At 33.9% G+C, this 21,188-nt stretch overlaps 1 protein-coding gene across 8 annotated transcripts in view; it reads left to right on the top strand.

The window, feature by feature from the left end:
* Positions 1-21,188, top strand: part of LOC103543289 (disintegrin and metalloproteinase domain-containing protein 18-like) — a 466,882-nt gene that overhangs the window by 349,573 nt on the left and 96,121 nt on the right. For all 8 annotated transcript variants that reach the window (XM_070598809.1, XM_070598814.1, XM_070598808.1 and 5 more), the window contains 3 exons: positions 8,582-8,677; positions 11,620-11,818; positions 15,545-15,650. In XM_070598809.1, the coding sequence (XP_070454910.1) occupies positions 8,582-8,677; positions 11,620-11,818; positions 15,545-15,650 (401 nt within the window). The remainder of the gene's footprint in view (positions 1-8,581; positions 8,678-11,619; positions 11,819-15,544; positions 15,651-21,188) is intronic.

The raw sequence follows: 21,188 nt of genomic DNA on the forward strand, positions 1-21,188 counted from the left end.
AGAAAGGGGAATACCCGGATCATTGTAGAATGATTTAGTATAGAATCTTTGCTCGTGGTGCTCGCATAAAAGGACCCAAAACACCATCACGGGTAGAGTAGGGGTATAGAGAATTCAGATGATACCCTAAGTCCTTAAAAAAATCCATCTTACAATAAGTCCAATGGACTCATTGTCCTAACTTGTGGTCGTTTTGCTAGTTCTTTGGTGACACATTGTGACGAGATACTTAAAAATTGACAGACCCTCACACTGTTCCCCCAACCTATGGAGTAAAAGCTATAAGAATAGGAAAAGCCAAGTGGAAACATTCAAAACTACCAAGATAAAAATTAAGAAGGAGTAACATATCCTGGAAGAAGCAATCAAAAAGGAAAGTAGAGAGTAATTTGAACTAAGTGAAAATGAAATGAAATGAAAGCCAAGATCATTACAAAATGATTGGATGCAGAATCTGTACTAACAGTGCTGCTGACATCAGAAGACCCAAAACATCATCATCATTAGCATAGATTCTGTAGCCAATCATCCTGCAACCAAATGTAAGTTCTTTGTATAGATAAGTTAATTAAATGGGTAAGCCCCTACTAACACTAGTAAAGAAAAAAATTCAACAATAACAGTAAAGATAGAACATCACTATAGATCTTATATAATATGCCACTAAAATAATAAGATGATATCACAAACATTATACTAATAAATTTAACAACATAGGTAAAATGGACAAATTCCTTGAAAAATAGCATTTACAAAAACCAACACGAATAGACATAAAATGTGAATAGCTTTATACATATTAAGGAATCATATCTATAATTTCAAAACTTCTCATCAAAGAAAAGTCCACGCCAAATGGCTCTAGTGGTGATTTTTTTGTAAATTAAGAAACTATAGTAATTTTATATGTCATTTTCTAGAATATAGAAAAAGGTAATAAGGCCTAACTCATTTTTTAAGAATAAAATAATCTTGATAAAAACATCTGATGAGAATATCTCAAAAATGGATTTATATATGTCCGTATTTCTCATGAACACAAAATCCTCAGTAAAAGATTAACAAATTGAGTGTAATGATGCACACACACACACACAAACACACACATTGTACCTGACTAGTGGGAATTCATTTCAGGAATAAAAGAAAAAGTGATTATCTCAGAGGATAGATAATAATCTTCTAGTAAACAGAGAATAGAAGGGAACTCACTATATTTAAGACAGGGTATCTTTAAAATCTTATAGTTAACTTCATACATAATGGTCTTTATCCCTGAGGTCAGCAAGGAGGCAGTGATGCCCTAGTGGGATCTTTTCCACTTAATATTGAATGTGGTAAGCTAGCCAGCAAAACAAAGCAAGAAAATGTATAACAATTGGAAGGGCAAAATTTAACTGTCATTAATAATAATATTATTGTGTACAATGAAAACCCAAATAATCTAGAAATAAATTATAATTTGCATGTGTAAGTGTATTTAGTAACTTCATTGTTTACATAGTCAGTCAATTCACAAAAGTCAAAAGACTTCTTTATATCAGCAACAAATATTAGAAAATAAAATTTTAAAATAATAGCATTATAATAGCACCAAGAAACATAAAATGTTTAGGAAGGTATCTTAAAATATGTGCAAAACTGCTAAATAGAAAACTGCAAAGCACTGCTAAGAGAAATTATGGAAGTACTTAATAAATTCAGGAACATGCCATATTTTAAGATCAGAAGAATTCATATTGATGAAACGTCATTTTTTTCCAAATTCATCATCCCCAGTTGCAATCCCAAACTATATGCTAACAGGAATTTGTGTATGTGTGTGTGTGTGTGTTCATGTGTGTGTAGATAGACAAGTTGGTTTTAAAACAAATGGAAACATGAAAAGTGTAATATTAGTCAAGGTATTCTTGAAAAGGAAAAAATTTGATGCACTGAAATTATCAGGCATCAAGATTCAGTATAAAATTATAGTGATTAAGTCAGTGTGGTGTTTGTGCATGGACAGACACATATACAAATCAAACAGAATGAAATCTAGAAACAGACCCACAAACACATTGTCACCATTTTGTGACAAAAAGGACATAGGAATGCTGAGGAAAGAATGTGTTTGCAAGAAATGATTTTGAAACAATTAAATGTATACAAGAAAAAGGTCTTTACCTATTCTAGTAATACACAAAACCTCATTCCACATGTACTGTTTATATATATGTGAAAGGGAAAACAAATAGCAGAAAACATAGGAGAATATATAATTTAAAGTTTTTCTAAATCTCATAATTTTCTAAAATTAACTTGGATTTTGATAAAATAAAATGTCAGCGATTGAACACACCATTAAGAGAGTGAGGGAGCAGACCACACAATGGGAGAGAAGATATTTTCTTTACTTATATATGACAAAAGCTGTGTGTATGGATATATTAACAGGAAACCAGGCCAAGTTCTAAACCAACAGCATTAAACAAGAACTAAGCAATAGCTGCTACTGAAAAAGATAAAACTGATTAAGTTGGGCAATATATTAAACAATGTGGCCAGTGAGATATCTCTAAAATATATAAAATAAAATACATGGAAATGCATACATAGCAAGAGTAATAAGGCTTTAATTTACTTCTCTCAGGCTAACAAACAGCTAATTAATCATAAAATGACATATAGAATCAATAACTAGCAAGCATAGTCTAATATTGAAGGATTTTATAACCAAAAGGGAATATGCATAATTTTTTAAATTCCATGGGATATTTTTAAAAGTCAGTCATGCATTAGACCATGGAGGAATAATTACAGAAACTGAAAATCTGAAAATAAGTATGACCCATTCTCACAGCATAATGAAACTAATTATTAACCTAAAAACACTGTTCCTGAAAATCCATCTACTAAGTAGGAGAAATTCTTTGTTTTTAAAGACCTTTATTAGAAAACGTGTTATTTTAAAAGAATGATGTAAACATCACAGTCCTGTTATTAGAAAAAATATTTTAAATCATAAACAAAAGTCATTTTTAATCAATATGAGCAAACTTGAAATTTTATAATCTGTGAAAATATCAATGCAATTGTTCAACCAGAGAGTTAACTTAGCAGGCCTGGGGCTGCTGTCTTTAGAAGGGCCTACTTGCAGGGTTGGTCTTTGGTTGGCATCTGGGAATATGTTGTTTGAAATGTTCTCTAGCTGATAATGTTGCCTTGCATCTTCTAGGCTGTTTATACGAACAATATGGTTTATGGCGGACGCCTGATTTCCTTCTGGGTATCTAGGATTTTGGCGATTGTGACCCTCCATGTGGACAGAGGGTGTCTGTAAGACCAAACCCACATAAAAATGCTGAGCCTCACATGGGCTTCCAGAGGCAAAAACATTTCATGCAATACCACCTTTTTGCTGCTGGATAAAGGATCACACTCAGTGTGTCTTCTCCTGGGAAGAAGAAACCACCTGTGTGTGTATTTCTCCAGACTTCTGATACGAGTTTTTCCCTTACTACTCCAGTTGTATATTCTCGCAGTGTTGCTCTAATAAATCTTACCTGTAAAGACAGCTATATGCTAAGTCCCATGAATGTTTCCAGCTAAGCATTAGACGTGTGTATGGTGTTGGAGACTCTGAAAACAGCAGTGGACTAATCGTTGGCATACTTATTGATGTAAAACCAAGGAAACATAAAAAAAATGTGGAATAATAAAGAGAATACAGCTAGAGATGTGTAGAATATTTTATTTAAGATTTTATTAATACATCTGAATGTCTTCATAAATTTGCTGATTTTATAAGAAATGTAAATTTAAAATATTAACTCATAAGTCAGCAATATTACATTACTATGGAAAAATTGAATGTTAATAAATACAAAACAGTACAGTGAAGATTTAAAGCATCAGTGGTACATTTCTTTCCCTGAGTGTATTTGCGACAATCTAGTAGCGAAGATATAATCCATATTTGTTTAAAAAAATGATCCTCAAACTTTTTGAAATTTCACTTGTTAAAAATTATTGAGTACTCAAAAAAGATTTTGATTTTTGAGTTATATTTGACCTGTTAGAAATAAAACAGACATGTAAACATGTTTGTTTAATAATTCATTTTGAAAAAAGAATAAATCCACTACATGTTAATATAAATAACATATTTTGATAAAAATAACACATTTTATGAAACAAAATAAAATATGCTAAGAACAGTGGCACTGTTTTGCATTTTTGCAAATCTCTTCAATATCTGGGTTTCACTGAAGATACCGAGAGTCTCAAATCGTCTTCTCCATTCATTCCATTGTAATGTGAAGAAAGTTGCAGTAGGAAGAAAATACATCTTCAAACAAATACATAGTTAGAAAAAGGGAGGAAATTTTAATAGCCTTCCAGAAAACTGTGCATATTCTACCTTGATACCGCACCAAACTTGACAAGCGAAAATTTCCTAAAAGCTAGTTGCCTTGTCAAATCTGAAGCCAAATTTATTGGATTTTTATACCCCGCTACATTAAAATCTAGTAGTTTATATTACACTTAAAATGGACCTTTTCCCCATATATAATTTTGTAACATCATGTCTTGGTTATTTGGAAAATATTGGTTCACGGAATGATGAAAATTTTTAAAATGTTTACATATTTCATTATAAAATATCAAAACTTCATATTTATTAATATTATTGCCAATATCATTGGAATGTTCTTTAGGTTATGGGAACGTAAAGTTCCTGTTGTTGGATAAAAGTTTTCCAAATTCTAATACTCATTTGAAGGATTGAATTATGTCAGTAGCAGCAAATTCATTTTCCTTGAAGTAACAGGCATACTTCATTTTTAAGAAAATGTCTGCCAGATAACTAAGCCTGAGTAACCATGGCTTTTCCTGTCTATTGTACTTTCAAATAAAAACTTATTTTCCATGATAAATGTGACTAGTTATATCTGTAACTCAATAACATAAGGGCTTTTACTTGAGAATATATTGTGGGTATGCATGAAAAGAGCTTATACATACTTTCCATTTGTCACACAGAATTTTAAAAGAAGGGTATCCAAGGATTAAAATTCAGCAAATTAGTGATTATTTTTATGGCTTCATTACAGACATTCTTAAAAGAAATTGGGTTTTTTTTTTAGAGTGCGTGATGGTGACTACTAGCCTTGATTCATACCAGGGCACCAGCTGTATTATCCACTACTACTTTTGCATGATCAGTGCAAATGACAGCACAGTAAAAAAGGCAAATAAAGTCTAATTATTATTAATAAAATTATTTTGACCTTATAGACACACTAAAAATATCTTTTTTTAAAAAAAATTTTCCAATGCTTTTTTAAAATCTTTCTTTGTATGTATACAGATCCACAACAGTCCAATGTCTGTTGGACATCTCTTGCACTATATTCACATTAAAATAACATCTTAGAGAGCCCCTGAGGTCTACCAAACACATTTTGAGAACTTCCTATTTGAAATAGTTGATAGACAATAAAGATATAATTTTCAACTAATTTTAGCAGTCTTTAAGATTCAGTCACACATACACAATAGTCTAGTGTAACAAACATAGATGCAAGTTTCCTATGATAAATATTAACAAGTAAACCCATAAGTATAATCTAAAGAAAATATGCCCATCTGAGGTTTATCCCAAAGAACGCAAACTTAGTAAATTTATTCATGTGATTATTATACTAAACAAAGAAGAAAACATATTCTTACCACAACTGATTGAGAAAGAAACCATAACACTGTATAACCAAGTGTGTTCATCTATTTTAATAATTTGGAACAATGATCATACATAGCAAATTAAATACACATGCGCACACCCACATACACACTGATTAAAACAAGGTAGTATTGGTAAAAACCCAAACAATACAGAAAATTAAAGTGAATAGGTAGTCTGTGTCTTCACTGCTACATCACCAGCACATAGGACAGTGTCTGGTACATGCTAGGTGCTCAACAGATGCTTGTTGATTGAATGAATGTCTGGGTAGTCCAATGATATTTATAATAATATATAGTTTGTATCAGTGGGCAAGGATTGACTGTTTGGTGTATTTAGAATACTCCATGAATAATAATGTTACTTAGAAGGTTTATTTGAAAGTTTACTTAAGGAGAACTAAGGAAAAATACAAAGAAATTTTTTTTAAAAAATTGATTTAGCGGAAATCTTGCCTTGTAAAATACCAAAACATTCTATGAGGCTGTTTAATTTCATTCCCTGTGATATTGGGCCATTGGTTTAAGAAATGAAAGTTGACATCTATATATCAGTAACTATTTATTTATCAACATTTATATCTATCAAGTGATCTAACAATCTAAATATGTAAAAGTTATATATAAAATTTATTTCTGGGATGGAAATAGTTAATGTCACAAGTGTTTATATATAAATCCAGTGCATTCCCGATGAGAAGGGGAGAAGCATCCCTGAGATGCAGGATCTGGCCTAATCATATCAGCTGGGCCTTGGAGTTGCTAAGAGCTGACTCGACTCTCACAGATGGGCTGCGGTGTTCTCCTGTTGAACAGGAACAATTTCATAGAAGGTCGATATCTTTAATCAAGGTGAATGAAGAAAAAATGCAAGGCCACTCTTTAATTATGTTCAAATACAGGTAAAACTTGAAAGTTGTCCAAGTCACAGAAATGACCAAACACCTCCTATCCTGGCTAATAGGAGTGATTCCTGCTGCTTTACCAGTGTCAAGGTTAGCATCGGTATAGTCTTTCTTCTTCTAGATGAGAATTATTAAAATACCCAGTCATAGAGGGACCCCTAGTTTCTGACAGCATTTAATCTAGCAAAGTACGGATTCCTTAAACTCTCCCCTTAGACACCTAACGTGAGCCCAGATCCTGTAATTACACCTTCTTATTGAGAGGTACCACAGCTCCCTATGGTATGTCCTCCTTTGATGAAACTAGTAATAAATCCAACTTATTTAACTACAGATGTGTTCCAAGTGGTCTTTGGCGCAATCGCATCGACACATATATCTTCATAAATAACCCCCCCCATTTTAGACAAATGGAAGCTCTGTTTTATGCCCTCACCCACACACATGCAATGCAGGTGTGTGCATTTGTTTGTTCCTGTATTCACAAATGTAATGACTAGTAACAAATTTCTGAGCAAATATTCCACAAAATATAGAGGGATACATTTCAGAAAAAAATAAATTTCTAAGTTTTCAAAAGCAATAAAATATCAGAATAAACTATTGACAATATTTTATCATCTTGGTATAATGGAGGTCTTCATAAGGAGACATAAAATCCAACAGCCATAAAGGAAGAAGAAGGTTACAAATTACACAAAATGACAAGAATCATTAACAAGACAAACGATAGACTGCAAAGTTATACACATAGAAGAGTGAAAGCATAACTGGATGTTATATGAAAGCTGTTCCTACTACTTAATGAGGAGAAAACCCACTATGTAAAATGGTCAAAAGAAATGATTTAATTCATAAATAAAATTGTACAAAATGCAAATTCACGCTCAAACTCACTAGTAATCAGAGAAATGATAATGAAAAAATGAGACACTATTTCCCCATTAGCTTGTTACAAATTAAACTGGTCACAATTAGCATTGATAAACATGGTTGGGAGAGCATTCTCATTCACTGTTCATGACAGAATGTATGTACACACACATACACTTGTATTATGACAGTGAACTTTGAATCATTACACACTGAAATATACAAAGTGATTGCCCCTGGGGAATCTGTGGAGTTTACCTGCAACTTCCACTTTTACTCTATATTTTCTATATTATTTCTAGGACGGGAATATTTGCAAATACATATCTATTTATCTATTCACATAAACACATGAAAAAGTGGAAACAAAAGGAAAATTAAAAATGAAGAAGAATCCCACCTTCATATTAAAGGAAAAGATCTTTGAAACTAGATTTTTGAGTAAAGGGAAATGATTTGATTAAAAAATGTTAAGAATATAAAAAATTAAATAATTGTATAAATGCAATATATTTATATAAAAACAATAGTTGATTTGTTAACATTATTTAAATATCACCTAATTTGAATAACAGTTGACTCTCATTTACCTTGTAAAAATATATATGTATTGACACAATCCTTTTATGTTTATTTCCATTATAATAAAACATGGAACTGGATTAATATACTAAATGTATTTTTATTATATATATTGCCCAACTCTAACTTTATTCACAAACGGAAACTTCAGTAAACAAATTACTAAAAAGGCAATTGGGGAAAGTTTCTCTTGAAAAATCACACTTTTTCCCCAAGGATATATTTCCATGTTGGTAATTTATGAATTAACTGTGAAATGTTTTAGGTAATAAATATTACTATTTGCTATTTTACATGCTATTTATTTAGTTCTTATAGTTGTATATGCCTTTGGGTATTCTAGAAATAGTAAAATAGTAAAACTTCATTGAATATAACTATTATTGTATAATTGAAAAGTTGAACACAAGAGAGTATTAAATAGAAGTTAGGATTAATAAACAGCTTAATTATCAAGTGGTTAAACTAGAATAATATTTCTTATGAAATTTCAGGAATGTCAATTTAAGAAGTGCTGTGATTATAGCACATGTAAACTGAAAGGGTCAGTAAAATGTGGCTCTGGACCATGCTGTACATCAAAATGCGAGGTAAGTTTCCACCATTTATGAAAAGGAAATTGAACTGCGATAATAGAAGGCTATATTAATTAAATTAATGTGGAATTGGTAAAAGGAATATAGAAGTAATTCAGTGGAGCAAAATAGAGAGTGTGTAAAAACCCACCAGTACATAAGGAAAACTACTATGAAAAAAAGAAGGCATCTCAGATTGGTACTGATTATTCTATTGCGTTGAAACTATAGTTTACCATATTCTAAATTATCAGATAAAGAGTAGAACAAACATATGCATTACTATATCAAACAACTGTCAACTGCCAAGGAAATCAAAGTCAAAATGGCAAACGACTGAAAAAACTCTACAACAATGAAAGTAGAATTGTTCAATGTGTACACTGATTGTCTACAGTAATTAAGGTAAATATAAATAAAAATAATAATACAATATCATAGAGCAGTCATCCAAATGGCAATCTTAGAAAAGAACAATGTTAGATATTGGCTAAGGAGTGGCACTAGAGATCTTTTTTGGATAGTGTTTGTGGAATTTTGAATTGCTATAATCCCTTTGGTGAGCAGTATTTGCATATCTCTGAATAGAGTGTAAATTATCAAGTTAATTGATTATCATGAGTTTCTCTCTTATGTATATACCCTAGAAACTTGCACATGAATGGAAAGCTCAGGAAAGAATATTAGTTACAGAATTATTTTCAATAGCAAATCATAAAGGCAAATAATATTTATTGGTATTGGAATGGTTACATAAATTATTGTACAACAGTTAATAAATGTAGGCTAAATATATATGCACTAATATGATATTATCTTCAAGACATATGTTTGGATAAGAAAGCAAGTTCCATAATGCAAATATTTTATAATTACAATTCTGGGAAATTACATAAACGTAAATATTCTGTACATTCTTTTTTCCCAAATTTCCAATTAAGGTATAATTTATTATAGTAAAATTATTTTAGTGAATACTTCTGAGTATTATGACAATCATATTTAGTCTTATAACTAGCACTGCATCAAGGGATAGGCGATTTTATCACCACTTTCAAAAAATCCCCCTGTACCTCTTTGTCGTCAATCCATCCCTCTACCCACAGACCCTGGTAACTACAGATCTGTTTTGTGCATCTGTAAATTTGCTTTTGAGAAAACATAACATAAATCGAATCACATAATATGTGTGAACATTGTAATTAGGCATCTTAGCAAATACATTTGGGATTCATTCATGTAGTATTTATCACTAGTTCATTCCTTTTTTGTTGCTGAATAGTATTGCAAGTATTGTAAGGATGTACCACAGTTTGTTAATACCTTCCCCATTTGAGGGAGATTTGGGATGTTTTGTTTTTGATGACAAAAATACAGCTGCCAAAAATAATATTCATAAGCAGATTTTGTATGAATGTAGAGTCTTATTTCTCTTAGATAGATTCCTACAAGTGAGATTGTTGTGTCATATAGTAAATGTATATGGAACCTTATAGGACACTGAAAATCTGCTTTTCAAAGTGGCTCTACTGTTTTGAATTGCCACCAGCCATTTACAGACTTACAGTTGGTCGGCAAACTATGTGTAAACTCTAAAACTACACAACATATGGTTTCATTTTATCTCTGCTTTTGGTTTATTATCTATACTTCAAAAATCATTTTACAGGTTGCCCCAGAGCTTACAATTTTTTGATTAATCAGTCTGATTTTACATAATATACCACTTCGTGTGCAGTGAATGGATCTTAGAATGCTCCCGTACGCTATAAACACAAAGTGCATTGTTACTATTTTTGCTTTATATGTCTTTTATCTTTTAGAGCAAGTAAAATGAGAAAAAAAAGGAATTTTATAATTAACATCATTTATTCCATTTCTGGCTCTCTTTATTTCTTTTTGTAGATTCTGCTTAGTATTGTATTCCTTGTGCCTAACGACTTCCTTTTATTATTTCTTGTAATTTAGATCTGCTAAAAATGAATTCTCTCAGTTGTTATTTGCCTAGGGAAGTCTTTATTACTCATTCATTTCTGAAATATATATTTACAAGGTATGGAATTCTAGATTGAAAGGATTTTTTTTTATTTCATCACTTTTAAGGTGCCACTTAATTCATTTATTACTCCTCTTGTCTCAATCTATTAAGTATTAATTCAATCAAACTGGATTGTCAAGTGTGTGTGTATGTGTGTGTGTTACTTCAATACATATAAAGGGCCAGCCTTTGGACGTGGTGAACTTCACCACAGAAGGCAATGGATGGCCAATTTAGTCAGCAGACCATAAAAATGTGACAATCACTGTACTCATTATCTGGACTATGTAAGGAGGCCTTTCTGCTCTCTGATAACAATAAATATAATAATGACGATGATGATGACCATGATGATAGCTATTACGTACATTGTTCACCATGTGTTGTTCTGGGCACATTTACAATAATTCAGTTTAATACTAAAAAGAACTCAATGAGAGAATGATCAGTATCCAAAGTTTACAAATGAAGAAACTGCAAAACAGAGAGATTATGTGTCTCACCCACACATAAGCTAGTAAAAGTCCAAGCAAGAGATTGAAACCAGGCAGTTTGGCTCCTGGGTAGAACAGAAAGGTACAGGCAATGTTCCTTTGATTTTGAGGAACAGATGTATTTAATCTGTTTAATCGTCCTCCAAATGCTGATTGAGTCATGTGGCCTCCCAATGTAGAACAGAAAGCAGTTGCAAACCCTCTGTCAGAAGGGATCCTTTAATGTCTTTGAGACAGTTACTTTTCTTCAGGCTTCTTAATGAATACTGTTCCTATGTTTTCCTTCAGAGAGCTCAGAGCCATGGGAACTCTGTGATTCCCTCAAGTATCAATAATCAGGCACATTTTATTTAGTAAATCTCTTCAGTAAGTAATTGAGGATAGTCATTCACAGAACCTGATTTTCTTTTGCTTTTTCCTCCTAGATATCAGTAGCCGGCACTCCATGTAGAAAGAGTATTGATCAAGAGTGTGATTTTACAGAGTATTGCAATGGAACTTCTAGTAATTGTGTTCCTGATACTTATGCATTGAATGGCCAGTTGTGCAGGTTTGGAACTGCATATTGTTATAATGGACAATGCCAGACTACTGATAACCAGTGTGCCCAGATATTTGGAAAAGGTATTCATCTCTCTTTTATATGTCTTTTTACTTAAATTTGGATCCCTCAAGTGGATATAATACATATTACACAACTCTAGAAGTGGAAGAACCTGAATCACAAGCTCAGTAAAGATTAAATTTGAACTAAGAAGCTTAGTTTTGTAGGAGTGTTTGAGATTTTCCAGGAGAGCGTTCTACATTCCTTTTCTCATGGTTTGATTTTTGGTTTTGGTAGTTAGCTACCTGTGCAAAAATCCAAGTCTATGGCTCACAATTTATGTGTAGATTGGAATGGCAAGTCAGCAGATTCTGAAATTTTACTTAATTTTCTTTTACTTCACAGATTTATGATCTAATTTTAATGACACGGAATTTAAAAGTTCAGAGTGAATTTCATTTAGGTATAATCATATTTCCTCACTGAGGGACTGCTGGGATAACAGTAGTCATAAGCCACTGATTAAAATGGATTTTTATGTTTTGCTTTTTAAACAGTTTTGGGGAGTAATTAAAATAGTACTCATGCATATATGCTTGCTTTTAGGCAGGAATTATTCATAATTCCTTGACATGACTTTGTATTTTTAGAAGAATTAAATTAAATTTGAAGAGATCAAAGTTACTCAGTGAAATGCATTCAAATATAATCCTTTGCTAATTGAGGAAAGGTAATATAAAAGAAATTTCAGCTATTTGTCCAGCAGTATATGAGTATAGTTTGTGCCAAATGACGTGGTATGTGGTTCATATTGTCTTCCTAATTATTTGAAACTTGTCGTTGATAACAATTTTCAGATTGGGTGACTTAACCAAAATTCGCCCAGAGCTGCAGAGCTATGATCTTCTAGATCATGGGTCAGGGCTGTGTTTTCAGGATGCTACTTCTTATTTGGTTGTTTCTTTGTTTTTCTTTTTCAATGCTCATTTGTATTTAAAAATATTATTTGTAACATTTGATCAAGGTTTAATACATCATTTAAAAATAAAATTAATTAATACTCTCTTTAAGATCTGTTAAGGAGAATCTAGGACATACATCTTTTTTTAATTAAGTAAATCTTTGTCCCAGAATTGAGATACTTGACATTTGACATCCTTTTGAGTTCTAATTAAAACAAAGATATTTAGGTAAGACTTAATCTCCTGTAATATATGCTCTAGTATCCCTACAGAACCAGATGGGTGAAAATTTGATCTTTTGATTCAGGTCATTTATTCATTCATTCATTCCTCTTTTATTTATTTATTTGGCTCTGGAGCAGGTGTTTTTTTTCTTGTTCTTATGTTACCCCAAAACTATAGGGCAAAAGGCTGTTTTTATGGTGGTTTACTACATGAGACATATGAGTTAACAAATAGTTGCTTAAATTTTGCATTATTTCTCTAAGTATATTTAAACTTTTAAAGCAACTGTAGGAGTTTAATCAGATTAATCATATTTGTCCATTAAAAACTATATGCTGAGTGTGTATGTGCGCAGATCTGATACTATTCAACAAGATAGACACAGTCACATCGTTATTGTACTCAAGGAGCTTATGATCAAGACACAAAGACAGTAAATACATAAACACAAAAGAAATATAAAACCTGTAATTGTGATAAGTGCAGTTAGTGGAAAGAAAATAGAATGCTGAAAGAAAAATGAGGCGTAGCAGACAAGGAAAATACTTCCAGCTGTCATCAGATAGTCTCCACCTGTCAGCTCACTCCTTCAGAATTCGTCTCAACCACATGGAGATATCTCACCCAAGGGCACACCCTTCCCAGGGCAGCATATATCCAATGATTAATTGAAGTGGATTATAAACGCCAGCCCATTTTGGCCTAATCAGGCACAGTTTATACTGTGGCAGGATATTTCTGCTCCACGGCCACTCATGGGGTTGGTCAAGTCTTTGTTGAGTTTCTGTCTCAGTTTAACTTCTCTGCTCCCTCCTGCTTCTTCGTTCTCACTTCTGGATATTCTGATCACTAATAAATAGCTTGCATGTCATACTTCATCTAGATGCTGGCTTCTAGAGGCTCCAACTGCTAAGAGTTGGTACTGAGAATGGTGTGAAAAAACAACCTATAAGCTAAATTTTCAGAACTAAATCACTTGCTGCCAGTCTGTCAATAAGCACCCCATCACTGGTAAAATTGATAATACACTCACTGAGTGAACTGGGATGGTATACTAGTGAAAGAGAATGCATTAACTGATACAATTGAAATGTACAGAGGAAGTAGAAACTATAAGGATGTGGGATTGGATGGCTATTACTAAGGAGCATTGAAATCGAGGAAAAGATAACAAAGAGGTGTGCATTTGAAATCAAAGTATGAGCTGGAATGACCCCACTCCACTTTAACTTATAAAGAGGCTTTCATCTCTTGAAATAGGAAATTAGAGAAAGATGAGGCCTTAATTATCAAGTTGAAGGAACACCAGAGAAGGTTACATTCTCAATCAAGTCTGTTTTGCCAGGGTTAAGGTTCTGGCTGGGAAAAGAGCAGGGCTTGTATTCAGGATAGGAACAGTTGAAAATATGTACCCCCACCCCCAAATTTTGAGTCTCTAGGCTTTTCTGAAACTTCTGAATCTATAGAATGGTACAGACCTGTCCTGTCACACCACCAACTGCTCCCAGTTAGGAATGGCATAAGTATGTTACCCTTGCTTGAAGATAATGCAGAAGCCTGTAACTCATAATATAAATTGTGTCCCCATTAGGATCTTCCCACTACCCCTCCTGGGCACTAGCTGAAAATACAGTTAAAGCACAGAAAGGAGATGCTGTAACTTTTAAGGAAATAAAAGAAGTTTACCCAAATGGCGCTGTATGTCCTAGCTAGCATTTACTACCAGAATCAAGGGAGCAAACATGGAACTGGATTGTGAGCATGCTTGATCATAACTGGATAGAATATAAGATTAGCAGGAAAGAGCTTATTGTTTTGGGGGCACTCTCCAAAGATATAGGATTTAACATCATGGCAAGGATCCTACAAGATAGTAAAAATTTCCACTGGGATTGTTTCCAGAAGCATGGGAAAAAACATGATCGCCTACTCTAAGGGAGGTTTAAATGACAGAATTGCCGTAACAGATATTGGAGGAAAGGAAGAAAAGACTCAGGGAAGTAGATATACTGTAATGCACATACTATGTATGTAAGGCCAAATAATTCCCAACTGGAAGGTCCAAGGCCATAGGGAATGTGCTGATGAGAGGGGTAGCAGAATCAGTATGTTCTGATGAGAGGGGTACCACAAGGAGGGGTAGCAATTTTTTTTTTAGGAAGATTAGCCCTGAGCTAACTGCCACCAATCCTCCTCCTTTTGCTGAGGAAGACTGGCCCTGAGCTAACATCCACGCCCATCTTCCTCTACGTTTTTATATGTGGGACGCCTGCCACATCATGGCCTGTCAAGCAGTGTCATGTCCACACCCAGGATCCAAACTGGCAAACCCTGGGCTGCTGAAGCAGAATGTGCACACTTAACTGCTGTGGACTGGGCCAGCCCCCAGCAAATCGTTTTTAACAGTAATATAATTTACTACAATAGATATAATCTTTTTCTGTTTTCTGTTAAACAATAGTCTCTTTCTACTTGTATTGACAAGGTACACACAGGAAAAAAACATGATCAAGATCATGACATTTTTGTTTATGCAATAAGAGTGTCATTAGCTTTTATGGATAAAAATTTTAATTTTTACTAAGAATAATAATTTAACAGATGTATTTGCATTTTAAGGTGCTCAAGGTGCTCCATTTGCCTGTTTTGAAGAAGTTAATTCTCTGCGTGATAGATTTGGAAACAGTGGTTTTAAAAATTCACAACCATTACCTTGTGAACAGAAGTATGTATACAGAAATGATTGTTTCATTGAGTCATAAAAATTATATATTTCCAGTCAAGAGATGCTAAATAATAATGGACAGTAAATTGTATGTTAGAATATTTTCAAATAGCAGTGTATGTATTTTCCCTCTATGCAGTTCAGCTTCTGCGTCTTCATTTCTCCCCTTATGTTCTAATAATGAGCCTAAACTGAAAGAAAACTGATGTTTATTTCCAGAAATAGGAATGGGCATAAACTTCCCCCAATTAGAAACTTATGCTTTATATTGAGAATTAAAATTGAGGTGTTTTTTTTCTTTTTTCTTTTTTTTTTTTTTTTTGCTGAGGAAGATTCACTATGAGCTAATATTCATTGCCAATCTTCCTCTATTTTTTTGTGGGTCACTGCCACAGCATGGCCACTGATGAGTGGTGTGGCTCTGCACCCGGGAACTGAACGCAGGCCACCGAAGTGTCATGTGCTGAACTTAACCACTATGCCATGGGGCTGGCCTCTAATATTGAGTTTTTTATTAAGTTGATAAATGATAATAATCCCAAAGAAAGTGCTTTGATTTTTAAGATGTAGGATTGTCAAGAGGAGCAAAGTTTTCCTTTTCATTTTTGTTGTTTGTTTCCAAAACAATGATATGCAAAGCATGGCAGTACCTATCAATAGCTAAATTTGGAGTACTAGAATATTGTTTTACTATAAGCCATAAATAAAAAGATTCATAAAACTGAATAAAGGAAGTGCTTATCCTGTAACAAATGCTTCTTGAATTTCAAAGGGAATATTGAAATTAAAAGAATCGCAAAAATTGTAACAGGTAGGAGGTTGACCAAGATGACAACATAGGAGGCTCCTGAATTCTCATCCTCCCACAGACATACTGAATGTTTAGGTACACATGGGGCAATTATCTCTGAACAAAATCCAGAAAATAGCTGAGCTACTCCTGCACATTAGGTAAATGAGAAAATAACCATACTGAAACAGGTAGATACACACTTTATACCATAAACCCCACCCCCTGGCACAGCACCATACAATTAGGAGGAAACTCCCAGCTTCTCCCTGAGGAGAAAAGAGTTTAGACCCCACATTTAGTGCCCCAATGTTTAAGACATCCACTTGAGGGACAGGATCACAAAACACCTAGTTCTGAAACCCAGTGAGGCTTGCATCCACGAGACCCACAAGACTATAGCAAACAAAGGAATGAGTGTTAATGGGAGTGTAAGCACATGCTGTGGATATCCCCCAGGACTCACTGTAGAAGGAGGAGGCAAAACACCTACCTTTCAGTCTTTCCATGAAAGGGGTCCATCTGCATACTTAGAAAACTGCCACCTGAGGGTCAGGCTTCTAATTTAGCACACATCTGGAGACTGACTGTAACTCTCCCCAGGGACTCAGGAAAGTGGCGGACACCTTCCCCCTCATTTCCTTGTAGTCTACTCTAACTCATCAGTATCTCCCTGCAAGGAACTTGCACACATGTCTGTGCTCCAGCTTTTGCACTGAGGCCCAAGGAACAGGTCCTCAAACCACCTGGCTCTGATAGTCACAGGGACTTCCATTCACATGTCCCACAGGTCTGCAGCAAACACAGAAGGAGCTCTTAAATGGCTATCCCCCTAAAGCTCAGCATATAGGGAACAGACTAAAATACCTATCTCCCAGGCTTTCCCTGAAAGGGATCCATATGCATACTTTAAAAGTTCTTGACGAGGGTCAGCCTTCTAATTTAGAATGCATCTAGGGGCTGGCTTTGATGCTTCCAAGTGACCTGGGAAGCCATCAGCTTTTTCCCCTCACTGTCTCTCCATAGCCTGCTTCAAGCCATCAGTATCTCCTGAAAGGAGCTTATACATGTTTGTACCATAGCTTTTTCAGCTGCTACCCAAGGAACAAGTTCCCAAGCCACCTGGATCTAATAGCTAATGGGACTTCCATTCATTAGTCCTACCAGACTGTAGCAAAAAAGAATTTCTTAACAGACACAGAAGTATCCTTCCATCCGCACCCTGCAGCTATATACCCAGGCCCAGCTCAGAGGAAGCAGGCAAAAATGCCCATCTCCCAGCTGCTGCCTGAGGATTCTGGTTCCAATCAGACAACTTCTAGGGGCTGAATGCAATCCCCCCCTTTGGAACACTGATGGATCTTGGCACACACTCAACTACTGGGAGCAACCAAGAACAAATAAGGCATCTGGGACAATCACAAAGTTTCAGAGGAAACTGGAACTCAGGCCAGGCTGATTGATAAGGTTTGCCTGCTAAATGAGCCCACTCTGTCAAGACTGGGAGAGGTGGCTCTTTTATCTAATGCACAAAAACCAAGACAGAAATCAAGGAAAATTAAGAAATATAGGAATATGTCCCAAACGAAATAAGCTATCTCCAGAAACAGATCTTAATGAAGTGGAGATAAGTGATTTACTTGATAGGGAGATCAAAATAACAGTCATAAAGATGTTTACTGAGGTTAGGCAAGCAATGCACAAACAAATTGAGAATTTCAACTGAGCGATAGAAAATATAGAAAGTTCCAAACAGAAATTACAAAGTATACAAGAATACAATAACTGAACTGAAAAATTCAACAGAGCTGTTCAATAGCAAACTAGCTCAACAGGAAGAAAGGATAATGAATTAGGAGACGGGGCAGTAAAATTCATCCAATCAGAAAGCAAGATACAAAAGATGAAGAGTGAAGACAGTTTAAGGGACTTATGGAACACCATCAAACATAGCAGTATATGCATTATAGGTGTACTAGAATGAGAAGAGAGAGAGAAAAGGTAAGAAAAGTTATTCAAAGAAATAATGCCTGAAAACTTCCCTAACCTAGAGAAAGAAACCGACATCCATATCCAGGAAGCCCAGGGAGAAGCAAATAAGATGAATCCAAAGTCATCCAAACCAAATCACATTAAAATTAAATTGTCAACGGTTAAAGACAAGGAGAGAATCCGAAAAGCAACAAGAGAAAAGCAACTTGTTATGTACAAGAGAACCCCCATAAAAGTATCAGTAGGTTTTTCAGCAGAAACTTTGCAGGCCAGAGGGGAGTGGGATGATATATTCAAAGTGCTGAAAGAGAAAAACTGCCAACCAAGAATACTATACCTAGCAAACTTATCCTTCAAAATTTAAGGACAGATAAAGAGTTTTCCAGACGAGCAAAAGCTGAAGAATTCATCACCATTAGACTTGCCTTATGAAAAATGTTAAAGGGAGTTCTCCAAGCTGAAATGAATGGATGCTAATTAGAAACAGGAAAACATACGAAAGTATAAAACCCACTGCAAATAGTAAAAATATAGTTAAATTCAGAATACTCTAACATTGTGAGGGTGGTGGGAAAATCATTTATAACTCCAGTATGAAGATTAAAAGACAAAAGTATTAAAAATGACTATTAACTACAATAATGTGTTAGTTGATACACAATGTAAAGAATTGTAACTTGTGGCATCAAAAGCATAAATGTGTGAGGGGAGTGTAAAAATGTAGAGCTTTGTGTTCAAAGTTACATTGTTAACTTAATTTAGATTGTGTAAATATAAGATGTTTTATGTAAGCCTCATTGTAAGTGCGAAGCAAAAACTTAACATAGATACAAAAAAGATAAAGAGAATGGAATCAAAGCATGACACTACAGAAAATCATCAAATTTCAAAAGATGATAGCAACAGAGGAAAAGGAACAAAGGAATGACAACCAGCCAAGAAACAATTAACACAATTGCAATATTAAGTCTATACTTATCAAAAATTACTTTAAATGTAAGTGTTCTATATTCTCAAGTCAACAGATATAGAGTGGCTGGATGGATAATAAAACGAGACTCAACTATATGCTGCCTAAAAGAGGCTCATTTCAGCTTTACAACACATGTAAAGTGAGGGAAGGAAAAAGACAGTGCAAATATGTAAATGGGAATCGAAAGCACAGGCAGCTATACTTATATGAGACAAAACAGATTTTAAACCATAGGCTGTAAAGAGAGACAAAGAAGATCATTATATAATGATAATAAGGTCAAATTAAGGAATATAACATGAGTAAATATTTATGTACCAACTTAAGAGCACCAAAGTATATAAAGAAAACATATAAACAGATATGCAAGGAGAAACATACAGCAATAAATAATGATAAGTGACTTTAATTCCCTACTTTCAACAATGGATAGATCATCCAGACAGAAAATCAATAAGAAGACATTGGCCTTAAACTATGAGTTAAGACCAGATGGACTTAACAGACATTTATGAAACATCCCATCCAATAACAACAGAACACATTCTTCTCAAGAGCACATGAAACATTCTCCAGGAGATCATATCGTAGGCCACAAAACAAGTCTTAATAAATTTAAGAAGACCAAAGTCATATCAAGCATCTTTTCAAACCATTATGATATGAAACTAGAAATCAACTACAATAAAATTGGAAAATTTACAAATATTTGGAGATTAATCAATATGCTACCAAACAATCAATGGGTCTTAGAAGAAATAAGAAGAGAAATCAAAAAATATCTTGAAACAAATGAAAATGGATACTATACCAAAATGGATACATACCAAAACTTTTGATTTAGCAAAAATGGTTCTAAGAGGAGAGTTCATAGTGATAAATTCCTATATTAAAAAGAAGAAATATTTCAAATAAACAACCTAATTTACACCTCAAGAACTAGGAAAGAAAGAATAAACTGAGCATAACATTAGTATAAGGAAGGAAATAACATAGAGTGGAAATAAATGAAATTGAGACTAAAAAGACAAAAGAAAAGATCAATGAAACTGAGTTGGTGTTTTGAAAAGAAAAAATTGACAAACTTTTAGCTAAACTTACCAAGAAAAACGAGATGGACTCAAATAGCTATAGTCAGAAATGAAAGAGGAGACATTATAACTTATATCAGAGAGATACAAAGGATCATAAGAAGTAACTATGAAAATTTATATACCAACAAATTGGATAAAGTAGAAGAAATGTATAAATACCTAGAAACATGCAATCTACCAGGACTGAGTCACGAAGAAATAGGAAATCTGAACAGACCAATAACAAATAAGGAGATTGAATGAGTAATCAAAAACCTCTCAACAAACAGAAGTCCAAGACCACATGGCATCACTGGTGAATTCTACCAAATATTTAAAGAAGAATTAATAACAATCTTTCTCAAAATCTTACAAAAATTAGAAGAGGAGAGAACACTTCCAAACTCATTTTACAAGGCTAACATTACCCTAATACCAATGCCAGGTAAGGACATTACAAAAAGACAAATAACAAGCCATCATCCTTGATGAACATAGATGCAAAAATCCTCAACAAAATATTAGCAAACTGAATGCAACAGTACGTTAAAAGGATCATATACCGTGATGAAGTGGTATTTATTACAAGGATGAGGGATGGTTCAACATCTGCAAATCAATCGAAATGAAGGATAAACACCATACACAGAATCTCAATAGGTGCTCAAGAAGCACTTGACAAAATCCAACATCCTTTCACTATAAAAACT

This window comes from Equus przewalskii, chromosome 28 (genome assembly GCF_037783145.1).
Source record: "Equus przewalskii isolate Varuska chromosome 28, EquPr2, whole genome shotgun sequence".
In the NCBI taxonomy this organism is placed as follows: Eukaryota; Metazoa; Chordata; class Mammalia; order Perissodactyla; family Equidae; genus Equus; species Equus przewalskii.